Genomic DNA, 17,601 nt, shown 5'->3' on the forward strand with positions numbered 1-17,601 from the left:
CATCTTAATTTTTGTATATGGTATAAGGATCCAACTTCATTTGTTTCTATAAATCCAGTTTTACCATTTGAAGTCCTTTTCCCATTGAATGGTCTTGGCACCCTTCTTGAAAAATCACCTGGCCTTAGATTTGAGGGTTTATTTCTGGACTCTCAGTATGATTCCCCTGGTGGTTGGTATGCTTGTCTTTATGGCAGTATCACTTTCTTTTGGTTACCATAACTTTGTAGTAAGTTTTGAAATCAAAAAGTATGTAATCTCCAACTCTGTTCTTTTATTAGTTTTTTAAATAGGAAAAGTGAGTCATGGAGTCATGTGGGTCAGGAGTTTTTTCAGTTTGGAAAGTTTTAAATTCTTGATTTACTTTCTTTGACAGATAACAGGACTTTTGAAATTTTCATCTCTTCTTTGTTAGTTTTGGTTAGTTGTGTTTTTCAGTGAATTTCTCCATTTCTTCATAATGAGAGATCAGCAAACAGTAGGCCCATTTTTCCAAGTAGGATTTTATTGGAGCACAGCTATTTTCATTTATTTACATATTAACTGTGGCTGCTTTTGCAAACTACAATAGGAGGCTTGAGTAGATGGGACAGAGAGTGCATGGCTTGCAGACACTTAAAATATATACTATCTGGGCCTTACTGAAAAAGTTTTCCTGCCCCTGATCAAAATTGTCTTATTATGTAAAGCCATAAAGTTGGTTTTCCTTGGTCCAGTTTAAAGTTGACTTAACTAAAAATATCTAGGATCTGTTGTGGCACCCTTTTTTCCATACTGATACTGGCGATTTGCATTTTCTTCCTCAGTATTGCAGGGGTTTTAATACTTTTATCTGTATAGAACTAACTTTGATTTTTTTCCCCTGCTGTCTTTATTATGGAATTTTGTATTTTAGCATTTTTTTTTTCATTCCACTTTCAGCTCATGACTTGAGCCAAGAGTTGGACACTTAACTGACAAAGCCACCCAGGAACCCTCTTTACTACTTTAAGTAGATTTTTTTAGTGTTTCATTTTAATTCCTTTAATTTTCACACTTTTTTTTTTTGTTCTCAGTAGTGCTCAAAGGATTACAATATGCATCCAATTTTTTACAGTCTATCTTAATGGTAAATTCGTTACATTAAAACAGAAACTTTCTCCATTATAGCTCCATTTCTTCCCTCCTCTTTGTACTGTTGTCTTATGAATTGTATCTTTGTGTTATAATTTCAACAGTACAATTTTATAATTATGTTTTAGGGAATGGCCTGTTACATCAGGAGAAAAATAAATTTATACTCTTAATGATTATCTATGTAAAATAACATTCATTGATGCTTTTTGTGTGGATTTGAATTTCCATCTGGTGTTTCTCCCTTTCAGTCTGATAAACCTTTAGTATTTTGTTAACAATGAATTAGCAGAGTCTTTGTTTATTTGGGTATTCCTTTATTTTGCCTGCACTTTTGAAGAATACTTTTGCTGGATATGGAATTCTTGGGTTGACAGGTTTTTACTTTTTTTAATTTCCTCTCATTACTGTCTTGCCATTATTGTTTTTTAATGAGAAGTTAGCTATTTTCTGTTTCTTATTTCAAGAGTTTCTTTTTTTCTTTGTCTTTCAACATTTTGACTGTGGTATGTTTGTGTGTAGATTTTCTGATTATCTTTCTTTTTTTTTTTTTTTTTTTTTTGCCAGTTGATGGTTAGATCTTTCAGTGAATTTGTGATTTAATTTACTGTATTTTTCAGTTCCTTAATTTCCGTTTGGTTCTTCTTGGTCATTTCTGTCTCATTGATATTTTTCTATTTGATTAACCATTGTCTTTTATTCCTTGAATTATGTAAATATAGTTTTCTTTATTTTTTAAAACATATTCATAATAGATATTTTGAAGTTTTTGTGAACTAAGTGCTACAGTTGATTACCTTCGGAGACAGTTTCTATTTATTTTCTATACTTTTCATGTTTATAAATTTTTTGTTAAAAACTGGACATTTTAGATAGCAAATTGTAGCAACTCTGAATTCTGATTTCCTTTATCTCTTGTGGTGTTGGTTTATTTATTTCTTTAGTCACTTTCCTGAACTACATTTGTGGTGTTGCCCCTGTAATGTGTGGCCTATAATGTTGGTATTTTTTCTGTCCCTACCCCCCAGTTCTTTGTGTTTTCAGCTCTGGTTTTCTAGGGATTACCCTGGGTCACTACAACTTAGTCATCAGCTAGTGATTGGGTAGAGGCTATTTAAACCATTGAACCAGTAATTCTTCTACTCTTTGGCATGGGATATATATATATATATGTATATATAATATACACACATACATACATAGACTAGATAATGTTCCAATTCTGGGCATTTAGAAGTCTAATCCTTTATAAATACATACTGGATTTACATGGTCTCTTGGTCAATGATGAATGAGTAGCTCATTAGTTCCCTCTCCCCTCTGAGTAAGCACAGCATGGCAAATGCACGTAGCTTTCCAGACTGTCAGGGATATGTGAAATCATAGGCCATCTTTGGCTACTTTGTTCTCATGATCTCTGTTAATTTTCTTTCAAGTCTGCTGTTTTGTTGCGTGTACCAACAAATATTGTGACCTGAGGCTAGACTTCCCTGTTGCCCTTAATTTTTGTCATTTTTAACAACTTTGTCCAGTTTTGTTATTGCTTTTTGGAAATAGAATTTTCCAGCTTCCTAACATAATTCTTGAAATCCTATATTCATTTTTATTTTGTAGTAAAAAGCGTATAACATAAAATTTACCATGTTAACCATTTTAACTATTTTTTAGTATTACAGTGTTAATTTATAATATGCACATTGTTGTTGAACAGATCTCTGGAACTTTTTCATCTTTTAAAACTTAAAATTCTGTACCCACTGAACAACAATTTCCACTTTCCTCCCCATCCCCTTGCAGCCTCTGGCAACCATGATTTTACTTTGATTTTGACTATGTTGGATACCTTATATGAATAGAATCATACAATGTTGGTCTTTTTGTGGCTGGCTTATTTCACTTAGCATAATGTCTTCAGCATGTTCATGTTGTAGCTTCCTCATTTAAAGATCATATTTGATTGTTTATACCCCATCTTCTTTATCCATTTATCTTTCAGTGGACTTTTAGACTGCTTCCACCTCTTGACTGTTGTGAATAATGCTGCAGTGAACATGGTCATGCAAATATCTTTGGGATCCTGCTTTTAGTTCTTCTTGGTATATGCTCAAAACTGATTTTAGATGCAAATTCTATTTTTAATTTTTTGAGGAACTTCCATAACGTTTTCTTTACATTTTCACCAATAGGACATAAAAGTTCCAATTTCTCCACCAATTTCTCCACCTACTTGCCAGCACTTGTTATGTTTTGTTTTTTGATAGTGGTCATTCTAATAGGGATGAGATGGTAGGTCATTGTGGAAATTTTGACTTGCATTGCCCTGATTAGTGATGTTGAGCATCTTTTCATATATTGCACTAGTTGCCCATTTGTATTCTTTTCAGAAATGTCTATTCAGTCATTTACCTATTTAAAAAAATATTTATTTATTTTGAGAGAGAGAGAGAATGCACAGAAAAGGGGCAAAGAGAGGGAGAGAGAATGTCAAGCAGGCTCAGTGCCATCAGCATGCAGCCTGACTGAGGCTCAGTTCCATGAACCGTGAGATCATGGCCTGAGTTGAGATCAAGAGTCTGATGCTTAACTGACTGAGCCACCCAGGCAGCCTGGTCATTTACCCATAAAAAAAGTTTTTTTTAAGTTTTTATTTTTTATTTTATTTTTATGGTTTTTTTAAAATTCATTTTTGAGAGACAGAGCGTGAGCAGGGAGGGTCAGAGAGAGAGGGAGATACAGAATCCGAAGCAGGCTCTAGACTCTGAGCTAGCTGTCAGCACAGAGTCCGATGTGGGGCTCGAACCCACGAACTCTGAGATCATGACCTGAGCTGAAGCCAGACGCTTAACCGACTGAGCCACCCAGGTGCCCCAAGTTTTTATTTTTAAAATACTTAATATTGAGAGAGAGAGCCAGAGAGAAGGAGGGAGACAAGATTGGAAGCAGGCTCTGTGCTGACAGCAGAGATCCCAGTGTGGGGCTCCAACTCACAAACTGCAAGATCGCGTCCTTGGCAGAAGTCAAATGCTTAACTGACTGAATCATCCAGACACCTCCACCCAGTTTCATATGGATTATTTTTTGTCATTTCAAATATAAACCCTTCATTAGATACATGGTTTGCAAATGTTTTCTTACATTCCATAGGTTGCTTTTTCACTCTCTTGAATTTTTTTTTTCTGCCTGAAGGTTTTAAGATTTGTCTATATTTGCTTTTGTTGCTTGTTAAATTTAAGGCATGTCTGTTTTCTTTTAGAGTATTTTGTGATAGCCTTCCTAGAAGATAGGTTTTTGAGAACAATTCAACCCCCTTCTTAAATTCTTTGTTACTAATATTCTTTGTGCAGTCATAGATGTTCTGGTTTTAAGAATGTGTTTTTCAGAATGTATTTCTTTATGGTTACAAGTGAATAAAATAGTTTAAAGTTGCACAATATATCTTGAGAAATAAAAGGAATGAAAATTATTTATATAGTTACATTATGGATGGTTTATTATAACAATTGAGCAGATCAGTGAAACGTAAGGGTTGTTTTTTTGAAAAAATAAACAAAATTGATAATCCTCTAGCCAGGCTTCTGAAAATAAAAGAGAGCACCCAGATAGACAAAATCACGAATAAAAATGGATTTATTACAACCAATCCCTCAGAAATACAGGCAATCATCAGGGAATACTATGAAAAATTATATGCCAACAAACTTGATAACCTAGAAGAAATGAAAAAATTCCTAAACACATGCATACTACCAAAATTCAAATGTAAAGAGATAGAAAATCTGAACAGACCCATAAGTAGTGAAGAAATTGAATCAGTTATTAATAATCTCCCAACAAATAAGAGCCCTGGGCCAGATGGCTTCCCTGGGGAATTCTACCAGACATTAAAAAAATTTTTTTTTATGTCTTTTATTTATTTTTGAGAGACAGACAGCGTGAGCAGGGGAGGGTCAGAGAGAGAGGGAGACACAGAATCTGAAGCAGGCTCTAGCCTCTGAGCTAGCTGTCAGCACAGAGCCTGACGTGGGGCTCGAACCCACGAACTGTGAGATCATGACCTGAACCGAAGCCGGATGCTTAACCCACTGAGCCACCCAGGCTCCCCTCTACCAGACAATTAAATCAGAGTTAATACCGATTCTTCTCAAGCTATTCCAAAAAATAGAAATGGAAGGAAAACTTCTGGATTCTTTCTACAAAGCCAGCATTACTTTGATTCCCAAACTGGACGGCGATCCAGCCAAAAAGAGAACTACAGATATTGGCTAATATCCTTGATGAATACGGATGTAAAAATTCTCATTAAGATACTTGCAAATCGAATTAACAGCATATAAAAAGAATTATCCATCATGATCAAGTGGGATTCATTCCTGGGTTGCAGGGCTGGTTCTGTATTCTCAAATCCATCAATGTGATACATCATGTTAACAAAAGAAAAGATAAAAGCCATATGATCCTGTTGATAGATGTAGAAAAAGCATTTGACAAAATACAGCATCCTTTCTTAATAAAAACCATCGAGAAAGTCAGGATGGAACTTATACATCATAAAAGCAGTTTATGAAAAGCTCACAGCTACTATCATCCTCAATGGGGAAAAACTGAGAGCTTTCCCCCTGAGATCAGGAACACGACAGGGATGTCCACTCTTACCACTGTCGTTTAACATTGTGCTGGAAGTCCTAGCATCAGCAATCAGACAACAAAAGGAAACAAAAGGCATCAGAATTGGCAAAGATGGAATCAAACTTTCACTTTTCTCAGATGACATGATACACTACATGGAAAACCCGACCAACTCCCACCAGAAGCCTTCTAGGACTGATTCCATGAATTCAGCAAAGTCGCAGGCTACAAAAGCAATGTACAGAAATCGGTTGCATTTTTATACACTAATACTGAAGCAACAAAGAAATCAAGAAACTGATCCCACTCACAATTGCACAAAAAAAACCCATAAAATACCTAGGAATAAACCTAATCAAAGATGTGAAAGATCTGTATGATGAAAACTGTAGAAAACTTATAAAGGAAATTGAAGAAGACACAAAGAAATGGAAAAACATTCCATGCTCATGGATCAGGAGAATAAATATTGTTAAAATGTCATTATTACCCAAAGCAATCTACACATTCAGTGCAATCCCAATCAAAATCAAAACTATCCTAAAATTTCTGGGAACCACAAAAGACCCCAAATAGCCAAAGTAATATTGAAAAAGAAAACCAAAACGGGAGGCATCAGAGTCCCAGACGTTAGCCTCTACTACAGAGCTGTCATCATCAAGACAGTATGGTATTGGCACAAAAACCGACACACAGACCAATGGAATAGAATAGAGAACCCAGAATTGGACCCACAAATGTATGGCCAATTAGTCTTTGACCAAGCAGGAAAGAGTATCCAATAGAAAAAAGACTTCCTCTTTAACAGATGGTGCTGGGAGAACTGGACAGCAACATGCAGAAGAATGAAACTAGATCACTTTCTTACACCATACCCAAAAATAAACTCAAAATGGATGAAGGAACCTGAATGTGAGACAGGAAACCATCAAAACCCTAGAGAAGAAAGCAGAAGCAACCTCCTTGACCTTAACTGCAGCAATTTCCTACTTGACACTTCCCCAAAGGCAAGGGAATCAAGAGCAAAAATGAACTATTGGGATTTTATCAAGATAAAAAGCTTCTGCACTGCAAAGGAAACAATCCCTAAAACTAATAGGCAACTGACAGAATGGGAAAAAGGTAGTTGCAAATGACATATCAGATATGGGGCTAGTATGCAAAATCTATAAGGAACTCACCAAACTCTATCCAGAAAACAATTTAGTGATGAAATGGGTAGAAGACATAAACCGACACTTCTCCAAAGAGGACATCCAAATGGCCAATAGACACATGAAATGATGCTCAGCTCCACTCATCATCAGGAAAATACAAATTAAGACCACACTGAGATAGCACCTCATGCCAGAGTGGCTAAAATGAACAAATCAGGAGACTATAGATGCTGGCGAGGATGTGGAGAAACGGGCACTGTCCTATACTGTTGGTGGGAATGCAACTGGTGCAGCCGCTCTGGAAAACAGTGGAGGTTCCTCAAAAAACTATCGGTAGAACTCCCTTATGACCCAGCAATAGCACTGCTAGGAATTTACCCAAGGGATACAGGAGTGCTGATGCATAGGGGCACATGTACCCCAATGTTCATAGCAGCACTTTCAACAATAGCCAAATCATGGAAAGAGCCTAAATGTCCATCACCTGATGAATGGGTCAAGAAGATGTGGTTTATCTATACAATGGAATACTACATGGCATTAAGAAAGAATGAAATCTGGCTATTTGTAGCAACGTGGATGAACTCGAGTGAAATAAGTCAGGCAGAGAAGGACAGATACCATATGTTTTCAGTTATAAGTGTAACAGAAAGTTAACAGAGGACCATGGGGGAGGGTGAGGGGGAAAATAGTTAAGGAGAGGGAGGGAGGCAAACCTTGAGAGACTCTTAAATACTAAGAACGAACTGAGGGCTAATGGGGGAGGGGGAAGAGGGGTGATGGGCATGGAGGAGGGCACTTGTGATGAGCACTGAGTGTTATATGCAAACCAACTTGACAATAAACTAAAAAAACTATGGTTTATTATAACAATATTTGTTTACAATATTTACAAGACATAAATATATTCTCATTTATTTATCATAACTATGATGAGGAAATGGAAATGATCTTGCTTATAGTCAGATGATTAATAAATATTTAACTTCAGCTGGATTTCCAACATAGGGGATATGGTTCAAAATTCAATATTCAAATATAGAATGCTGCCTCTTGTGTTAGTGTTTAGATAGTAGATAAGTTGATTCATAGTATTCTAATGAGAGTGAGGTCTTAACTCTTGTGTTTTTGTAGTATCTTCCTGAGAAAATTCAATTTGTATAAACTGATAGTATAAACTGCAACTTTGGTAGTCATTTCACAAATGTATCATTGTTATACAAGTGAGAAAGTGGTAGAGCTGGCAATTGGGCTTATTGTCCAAATAGGTGATAGCTAATGGAAAGCATTAAGTGTTTATAGTGGAAGTATAGATGCAATATAGTTGTGGTGAAGAGCAAGGTCATCATATTTTCCAGTTTTGGGTTCTGGTTTTCCAGAATGTGTCATTTTCGGCAGTTATTTGACCTTTAAATGCCTCAGATTGTTTATCTGAGGTAGGATAATATTATTTACCTTTTTAGGGCTCTTAAGGATTAAATAATTGTATGCGGGTAAAGTGCTTGGTAAACTTCGTTTTGTTATAGACACTGATCAAAATATAATCTGTGCCAGTTGACTTCTACTTGAAATTACTGCATTTTCAAATTAATGTAATAATGGCAAATACTTAAATTGTGACACACCACTAGAATAATGTAATAGAAATGGACTTTTAGTATTCTGTTCTTGCAAGAAAAAAAACCAGGAGGTACATGAGGCCCACACATTTGGTATAGTAGTCAGCATTTTTATAATGGTTGCTCTTTGAGGAAGATAACATTCTAAGCTCTATGTAAATTCATTTCATCCTCAGTGATATTGTCATATAAAATTTAAAGATACAGAAGCGTTAAACAAGTTGCCCAGTAGTTTGTCATACTGCTTAGGTTTAACTCTACTGTTAACTCTGTTGTTAAACTAAGTAGGTGGGCAGTTGTTGGATGAATGAAGAATGTTTATCTTAACTTTCACAAATAGAAATAAAATAACTCAAAAAATGTGATTGAATTGTAATTAACATCCAATTTATTTTTTTCTTTGTTGATTTGTAACAAAAATTTTATGACAGTGAAACAGATTACTAATATAAAGTGATTATGGTGACACTTATGTTTTCATTTGTAACCTTTTTTTAATGATAATGGAAACCAGTCAGAAAACATTTAAATTTTATGACCAGATATTATCTAGGTATAGTCTTTAATTGGTTAGAACTCAATACCCTTTTTTTTTTTTTTTTTTAAGGTTAGTCAATTTTTATTTTTTTAGGTCACTTTCCTATCTCTAACTAGCTCCCTCCTGATTCTTTTAACTTGCCTTACAATCTTGTTTTGTTAGTTTAAAACATTTTAAATATATATTTTCAGATGGAGATTTTAAACAGTATGCCAGTCAGTTCTGTCAGTGCTGCTGTCTATTGTGACTACTACAACCACTGCCATATATGAACCTTATTATGTACCATGTATTGTATTTTATATCCATTCAACAGAGTAAGAAATGGAGACCCAGACAGGTTAAGTAGCTTATTTAAAGTAACTTGTACAATACGTTCTTGTGATATATATATCATTAACTATAGTTTAATGAGCTATTTTGAGAAATATTATTCAACATAAAGTACCAAATATTTTTGTTTTAGAAATTTCATTTCTCATTTCAGAAAGTAATTTGGATTTAGGATGAAAAATTAAACACTAACCTTTAATATTTTGTGTTTTAAGGAATTGAAATTACCATTCACTTTTTTAAGTGGACATATTCATGAGTTGAGGATCCATGTACCATGGACAAAACTTGGTTCAGAACCAGTGGTAATTACCATCAATACAATGGAATGCATTTTGAAACTTAAAGATGGAATACAGGTAAGAAGTTATTGAATCTGGTTGTTTATTGTTAACCAATTTTAATAGTTATACCCTAGTGTTTGATATTTCTTTAACTTTTGGGATATGTCACCTTTTACCGAAAGTGTATATACACTTACTGTTTCTCACATGCCTATTAAAGTAACATATTAATTGTAAAGTAACATTAATTGTGAAAGGGTGTTCTTAAATTTGTATAAAACATTCTAATGGATATTTTCATACTAATTTTACTTAATCTAATGATAACCATCATAGGGATCATATAGATGGCTTATTATCTGTATCGACTAGATGTGGGACTTCATTGTGTCCCAAATTTCAGGTGAAGGTTGTTGAATTTTTGCAAAAGATCTGTGTGATTATTTTTTCCCTTACATTGACATATCTAAATGGGATTAAAATTTCTCATTTTTTGAGATGAAAATATGTTGAATTTACCTTCATGTCAACAGTTTTAAGTTTTTAGTTTAATTCTAGTTGGTTAACCTACAGTGTTACATTAGTTTCAGGAATACAATATAGTAGTTTAACACTTACATATCACACCATGTGCTCATCACAAGCACATCACCTTTTCACCCATCACTTATTTCATCCATCCCCACATCCACCTCCCCTCTGGTAACCATTAGTTTTTTTTAAGTTTTAGAATCTTTTTCTTGGTTTGCCTCTCTCTCTCTCTTCCCCTCCCTCCCCCCTGTTTGGCTGGTTTGAATGGATAAAGAAAGCTGTGATTATATATGTGTGTACACACACACACACACACACACACACACACACACACACAATGGAATCTTATTTAGCCATAAGAAGGAATGAAATCTTGCCATTTGCAATGATTGGATAGAGCTAGAGAATACTATGCTGAGCAAATAAGTCAGGGAAAGGCAAATACCATATGATTTTGTTCATATGTGGAATTTAAGAAACCTATCAAATTTCATTGTGTGTTTGAAGTTTTGGCATCAGAAGCTAATTCTTTTTTTTTTTTCCTGACTTTTTCTTTGACCCATCTAACATTTATTTTTAGTATTTTTTGCTTTTTTGTGAAGGTGTAATACTGACTTTTATGGAGTTCCTAGCAAAAATCAATCTAGAAAGCAAATGGGTCTGACAGCAAATTACCATAAATTCTTTCATTTTAATTTTACAGAAAAATGTCTTTCATTTTTATTACTTTTTCCTTAGCCCATATTTAACTTTCAGGTTTAAAAAATGCTTTCTAGAACCAAATGAGTTGATTATTAACTTGTTACATTTAAATTAATAACTTACTAAATGTTAAGGTAGTTTTAATGTGTCCTAAATATAACTTCAGTATCTGTGAAATTAAGGTTATTTATGATGCTAAAATCATTTCCTATTTTAAGAGGATACTTTGAGTTTCTTATCAGTGCACTGGGTTCATCTTTTTTTCCTTTTATTAAACCTGAAATGTGATTCCAAATCTTTTATCATCTAATTTAACTGATACAGTTTTTGGAAGTAAGTAGACTGATGCTATATTCCCATTAGAATTTATTTTGTAAACTTAAAATATATGGGAGATTGACTTAGAAATCTGTGAGATAGTCATTTTACAACAAAGTTTTATTTTACATTTATATTTGGTAATTCTTAAATGCTTCTTAATCATCATCTGTCCCTGGAATTTAATTTATTTTTTTAAAGTCTGGATTTGGTTATACCACCCATGGAGCGCTCCATATTAAAAGAGGAAAAAAAATCCAGACACTAAATATTTTTTTCAGTGGGAAGGTGGAAGTTTCAAGGCCAGATGTCCCATAAGAAACACATTTTAAAAGAGGCAAATTACAACTAATTATAAGGCTGCAGAAAATGATTTGTAACACATGACTGAGTACAACCTAGAACTAATATTTGATATTGGACCATGCAGATGGCTACTGCAGGAATGATCAGATTTCCTGCTTGCGTGGTATTTGAGACTTGAATTTTGTGGTGTGTACAACAGAAGGTCAAGTGTCATGAATGTAAACTACTCTCAAAATAAGTAATTTTTGCAGATGTTTAAAATTTTGAAGTAGAAAAGATTTTTGAAAATTATAGTTGACATTTGGACAAATTATTCAGCAATGTACATCCCCGGAGAGTAATACTTAGGTTAATGATTGGAATTAATTTTTCAGGAAGACTGTATGGATAAAACACATTTTTAAACAATTTATTTTCCGATTTTAAGTTTTGATTAGTGTAGTAGGAAATTAAGGTAAAAATAACACATGTACTCATAAGATTGAATGAACCCATATTAAATTATTTCAAGTTATTACATTGTAGAATAAAAATGAGGAAAATACTTTATAAATACAATTAGTGTGTAATGGTTCGTTAAATGAAGGGATTGTTTAGAGTTTTAGATATGAATCTGTTAAAAATACTATTGATATTTGAGAATGTAATAAAATACAACTTAAAAATTAGAAATCTGAGGTCTAATTCAGAAAAGATTATTACAAAAATATAATATTGCTAAATGTCTTGATAAGGCATGTCTAGTTTGTAAAGTTCAATTTAGTTCTATCAACATTTGTTGATTTCCTATGCTTCAGTGCCTTGAAAAACATTGCCAAGATATTTATATAATCTTCTAAAAAGACTTAGAGATTTATAATGAATGAGGGTGACTCTAGTGATAGTTATACTGCCTTAAAATGTCTCTGTAAGTAGTTTTTTAAAGTTTTTTTTTTTTTCTTTGAAAAGGTGGCTCAAGTTGTGTTAGGTAAAATAGAGGCCATCTTGATGTCCACACTGAATTATTTTTAACATATAGGTATTTCACTGAGAAAATATTTAACTGTTTACTCTCAGAGACAAATCTGTTATAATACTCACCTTTAGATTTTTCAGATTTGTTACTTGCTGTTACTGTTGTTTTTGTTTTGGACTTTAGATGTAGAATTTGATTCATGACATCATCAGTGGTCCAGGACTGATTTATTTGTTTAAATAGTTCACCCTAGTGGAATCATATAAATGTACATGGACCCAGCATTAACTAAATGCTCCTATCCTTTTGCGTATTCTTGCTTTTCAGCCTCTGTGGGTCTCCTCTGTAAAATAGGGCAAGACTTGCTACATATTCTACAGTGTATATGCTTTCTTTGTTCATTGTATTAGTAAGTCTTGTAAAAAAGCTTCTTCAATCTGGAGAGAGTAGTAGTAAATTTGTTTTTAAAGAACTTATTTATTCTGGTCTTTGGATCACCTAGAAAGTAAAAAAACAAAAAACTTAAAATCTTTTGACCTGATAAATGTAACCAGTTTCAAGTCTGTTTACTGAATACTTTTCATAAAAATACTTAAAATCTTTTAATCTAAACCAAAACTTTAAAATACTAGTAAAAACTAGGGAAAAGGAACCAAGTTTTTTGTTAATGTATGTATGTGCTTTTAATCCCTGGTTAATGCTTAGAGTTACAGGACAGTCTTGCTGTTCTTTCTTCTTGTGTTTTGGTGCTGTGGAAATCCATTATTTGTTTGGGTAGTCTCCAAGAGAAAAAGGTAGTTTCTATCTTTTCCTTGAAGCTTGAGCCCTATGCTGGAGGAAGTGTTGGTAAGGCTATTAACAATGTTTATATAGCTTTTTAAAAAAACACTTTAATTCTCTTAAATGAGGTGGGATTAACTTGAATGACTACGGTTTGAATGTGGTATCCCAATTCCTGCAAAAATCCTTATGTTGAAATTCCATTCATCAAAGGTGATGGTATTAGGAGGTAGAATCTATGGAGATGCTTAGGTCATGAGCCCTCATGGATGGGGTTAGTGCCTTATAAAAGAGGCTCCAGAGAGGTCCCTGCTTCTTTTGCCATGTGAGGACACAATGAAAAGGTACCAGCTGTGAAAGGGAGAGGGCCCTCAAACCAGACCGTATTGGCACCTTGATCTTAGACTTCCCAGCTCCCAGAACTATGAGAAATAAATTTGTGTTGCTCTTTAAAGCATTATGTATAGCAGCCGAAATGGACTAAAACAACCACCTTTTAGAAACTTAACAGGTTCAGAAACCCTGACTTAGGCTGTAGAATTTATTGTTGATTATTGATTTCCTTCACTTGCACTGCTGTCAGTTAATGAAGGTGGAGATGATAATAACATAGTCTAGATTCTCTCTGTAGCATCCTTATATAAATACATGAGCCCAAGAGAGTCCCCCATAAATAATGAGTGGTGTCTTTAATTTCATTAGGGAACCCCTTTTATATTGTGAAGGAGGTGAATACTGTGGTACTTGTTCCTGTATAACAGCTCAGAAAAGCTAAATAATTGTTAATAAAATTCTAAATAACTTCATATCATTTAGGTCTAGTTGAAGAATTTTGTAGAATATGTAGCTAAATAATTTTTAGTCTTTGGCTATGTCTGCTTTGACAAACCTCAGGCCTTGGGTTAGAGGTCTTGTTTCTGGTGTTGTTACTGGAACGGTGCAATAGGATTGGGAAGCAGGGCATCTGACCTTCTGTGTGAAGAAGGTGAATGGAGGATTTAGTAAAGGAAGCTCTGGAAGTCCTGACAGTGATCTCTAAATAATCTGCCTTGGTAACGGGCCACATGAAAGAGTGGAGAAATTATGTAGTATCAAAACCAAGTAACATGTAAAGGACTGATAGTGGCGGTTACACATGTCCCTTCACATTCTCAGCTAAGAGAAGAATAAATGAAGTCATCGCTTCTGTGAGGTATACATAATGTTATATGTTTTGCTGAAGAAGTTTTAAATACATGAATCTGATCCTGAGTTTACTTGCACTTAATGAATCTATACCAAATTCCAGTAAGTGAGGTGTTCAGTTTAGTCAGGAGCAGCAGGCATTAAGGTGGTTTCTGTTCTCTTTCTTCTTTATATCTTGAATTTTCTAAAATTAACTTAAAAAATACCTGAGCTATGTTCTAAGTCCTTTTTGAGATGCATTAGAAAAATAGATACTTTTGAGTTTTGTTCTGGGTAGAATGCTTTATTTATGTATTTATATATATTTTGGTTATTGGTTGTGTTTTTTTCATTTTATTCCAGCTTTATGGAGATCTAACTGACAAAATGCTTATATTTAAAGTGTATAATATGATTGTTCACAAGTATACCTTGTGAAAGGATTTACACCATCAAGTTAACACCTCCATTACCTCACATAGTTACCTTTTTTTTTTTTACCTTTTTTCTTAAGATCTTAAGATTTCTTAAGAATGTTTAAGATCTATTCTTAGCAAATTTCAAGTATACAATATACTATTATTAACTATAGTCACCAAGCTGTACATTAGAATCTCAGATCTTGTTCAGCTTGTAACTGAGAGGTTGTACTGTTTGACTAATATTGTCCGTTTCCCCTGGGACCTGTCAAATGTTCTCATTCTATTGTTTCAATGAGTTTGATTTTTTGTTTTTTTAAGATTCCACGTAAGTGGAATCATAATGATTCCACACTGTATTTGTTTTTGTTTGGCTTATGTCACTTTACACAGTGCTCTCCAATTTGATCCATGGTGTTGCAGATGGCAGGATTTCTTTATTTTTACAGTGAATAATATTCCTTTGTGTGCGTGTGTGTCCATCTCCACTCACCCATTGATGGATGCTTAGGTTATTTCCATATCTTGGCTATTATGAGTAATGTTGCAGTGAACATGAGAGTATAGGTATCTCTTTGAAATAGTGATATTGTTTTCTTTTGATATATATGCACTGGTGGGATTGCTGAGTATTATAGTAGTTCTATTTTAAATTTTTGAGGAACCTCTATACTGTTTTCCATAATGACGATAGCAATTTACATTACTACCAACGTTGTACACAGGTTCACTTTTTTCAGTATTCATTATCTCTTGTCTATTTGGTAATAGCCATCCTAAAAGGTTTGAGATGATATCTTATTGTGGTTTGGTTTTGCATTTTTCTGATGGTTAGTAATGTTTAATACATTTTCAGGTACCTTTTGGGCTTGTGTAACTTTTTTAAAAATGTTTACTTTTGAGAGAGAAAGAGAGAGACAGAGACAGAGAGAGAGAGAGAGAGAGAGAGAGAGAGAGAGAGAGAGAGAGAAATGGGCTGCAAGCGGGGGAGGGGCAGAGAGAGAGAGAGGGAGGCACAGAATCTGAAGCAGGCTCCAGGCTCTTAGCCACCAGCACAGAGCCCAGAGCAGGGCTCTAACCCATGAACTATGAGATCATGACATGAGCCGCTGCTTAAGTGACTGAGCCACCCAGGTGCCCCTCTTGTTGAGAATTTTTACCTCTCTCTTCATCAGAGATATTGCCAGTAATTTTCTTACAGTGTTCTTGTCTGGGTTTGATGTTAAAATAATGCTGGACTCCTAAAACGAGTTTGGATGTATTCTACCATATTCAAATTTTTGGAAGAGAAGGATTGGCATTAATTATTCTTTATAGATTTGGTATAATTCACCAGTGTAGTAATATTTTTCTTGGGCTTTTTTTTGGTTTTATTTCTTTAATGTTTTTATTTTTTATTTTAATTACACTCATTAATCCCCATCACCTATTCAATCCGGTTTTCCATCCACCTCCCCTCTGGTAACCATCAGTTCCCTTCAGTTGAGAGTCTCTTTCTTGGTTTGTCTTTCTCTTTTTATTCCCCTTTGCTTGTTTTGTTTCTTAAATTCTACATATGAGTGAAATCATATGGTATTTGTCTTTCTTTGACCTATTTCACTTATTCATTATATTTCTCTGGCTTCACCCATATTGTTGCAAATGGCAAGATTTCATTCTTCTTTATAGCTGAATACTATTCTGTTGTATATGTATATTTCCCCATGTTCTTTATTCATCTGTTGATGGATACTTAGGCTGTTTTCATAATTTGGTATTATAGATAATGCTGCTATAAATATTGAGGTGCATTCTTCTTTTAATTAGTGTTTTTGTATTCTTTAGGTAAATACCTAGTACTGCAGTTGCTAGATCATAGGGTAATCTGTTTTTAAAATTTTTGAGGAACCTTCATACTGTTGTCCGTGTGGCAGTTTTCATTCCTGCCAACAGTGCAAGACGTTTCCTCTTTCTCCACATCCTCACCAACACCTGTTTGTTGTGTTGATTTTAGCCATTCTGACAGGTGAGAGGTGATATCTTACTGTATTTCAATTTTCATTTCCCTAATGATGAGTTATGCTGAGCATCTTTTCATGTGTCTGTTGGTTATTTGGATGTTGTCTTTGGAAAACTGTCTATTTATGTCTTCTGCCTATTTTTTAACTGGATTGTTATTTTGAGTTTGATAAGCTCTTTATAGATTTTATATACTAACCCTTTATCAGATTTGTCATTTGCAAATATCTCTTCCAATTCTGAAGGTTGCCTTTTAGTTTTGTTGATTGTTCCCTTCCTTCACTGTGCAAGGCTTTTATGGTTTCCTGTATCACATATAGGTCTTTAATTCATTTTGAGTTTATTTTTATGTATGGTGATGAAAGAGTGGTTCAGTCTTTTTCATGTAGCTGTCCAGTTTTCCCAACATCATTTGTTGAAGAATTGTCTTTTTTCTATTGGATATTCCTTACTGCTTTGTTGAAGATTGACTATATAATTATGAGTAGATTGCTGGGTTTTTTGTTCAGTTCCATTGATCTGTTTGTTTTTATGTCAGTGCCATACTGTCTTGATGACCACAGCTTTGTAATATAAACTGAAGTCTTGAATTGTGATGCCTCCAGCTTTGCTTTTCTTTTTCAAGATTGCTTTTTCATATATGGCTTTTATTATTGGCTATTTGGGATCTTGTGTGGTTCCATACAAATTTTAGGATCATTTATTCTAGCTCTGTGAAAAATGCTGTTGGTGTGTTGATAGGGATTGCATTAAATTTG

The 17,601-nt window shown here is 34.1% G+C and overlaps 1 protein-coding gene across 10 annotated transcripts in view; it reads left to right on the plus strand.

Annotated features, from left to right (window-relative positions):
- The window catches only part of VPS13B (vacuolar protein sorting 13 homolog B), a 740,094-nt gene that overhangs the window by 8,879 nt on the left and 713,614 nt on the right, over positions 1 to 17,601 (plus strand). For all 10 annotated transcript variants that reach the window (XM_029923832.1, XM_029923833.1, XM_029923834.1 and 7 more), the window contains exon 3: positions 9,602 to 9,745. In XM_029923832.1, coding sequence (XP_029779692.1) covers positions 9,602 to 9,745 — 144 coding nt within the window. The remainder of the gene's footprint in view (positions 1 to 9,601; positions 9,746 to 17,601) is intronic.

This window comes from Suricata suricatta, chromosome 15 (genome assembly GCF_006229205.1).
Source record: "Suricata suricatta isolate VVHF042 chromosome 15, meerkat_22Aug2017_6uvM2_HiC, whole genome shotgun sequence".
Taxonomy (NCBI): domain Eukaryota; kingdom Metazoa; phylum Chordata; class Mammalia; order Carnivora; family Herpestidae; genus Suricata; species Suricata suricatta.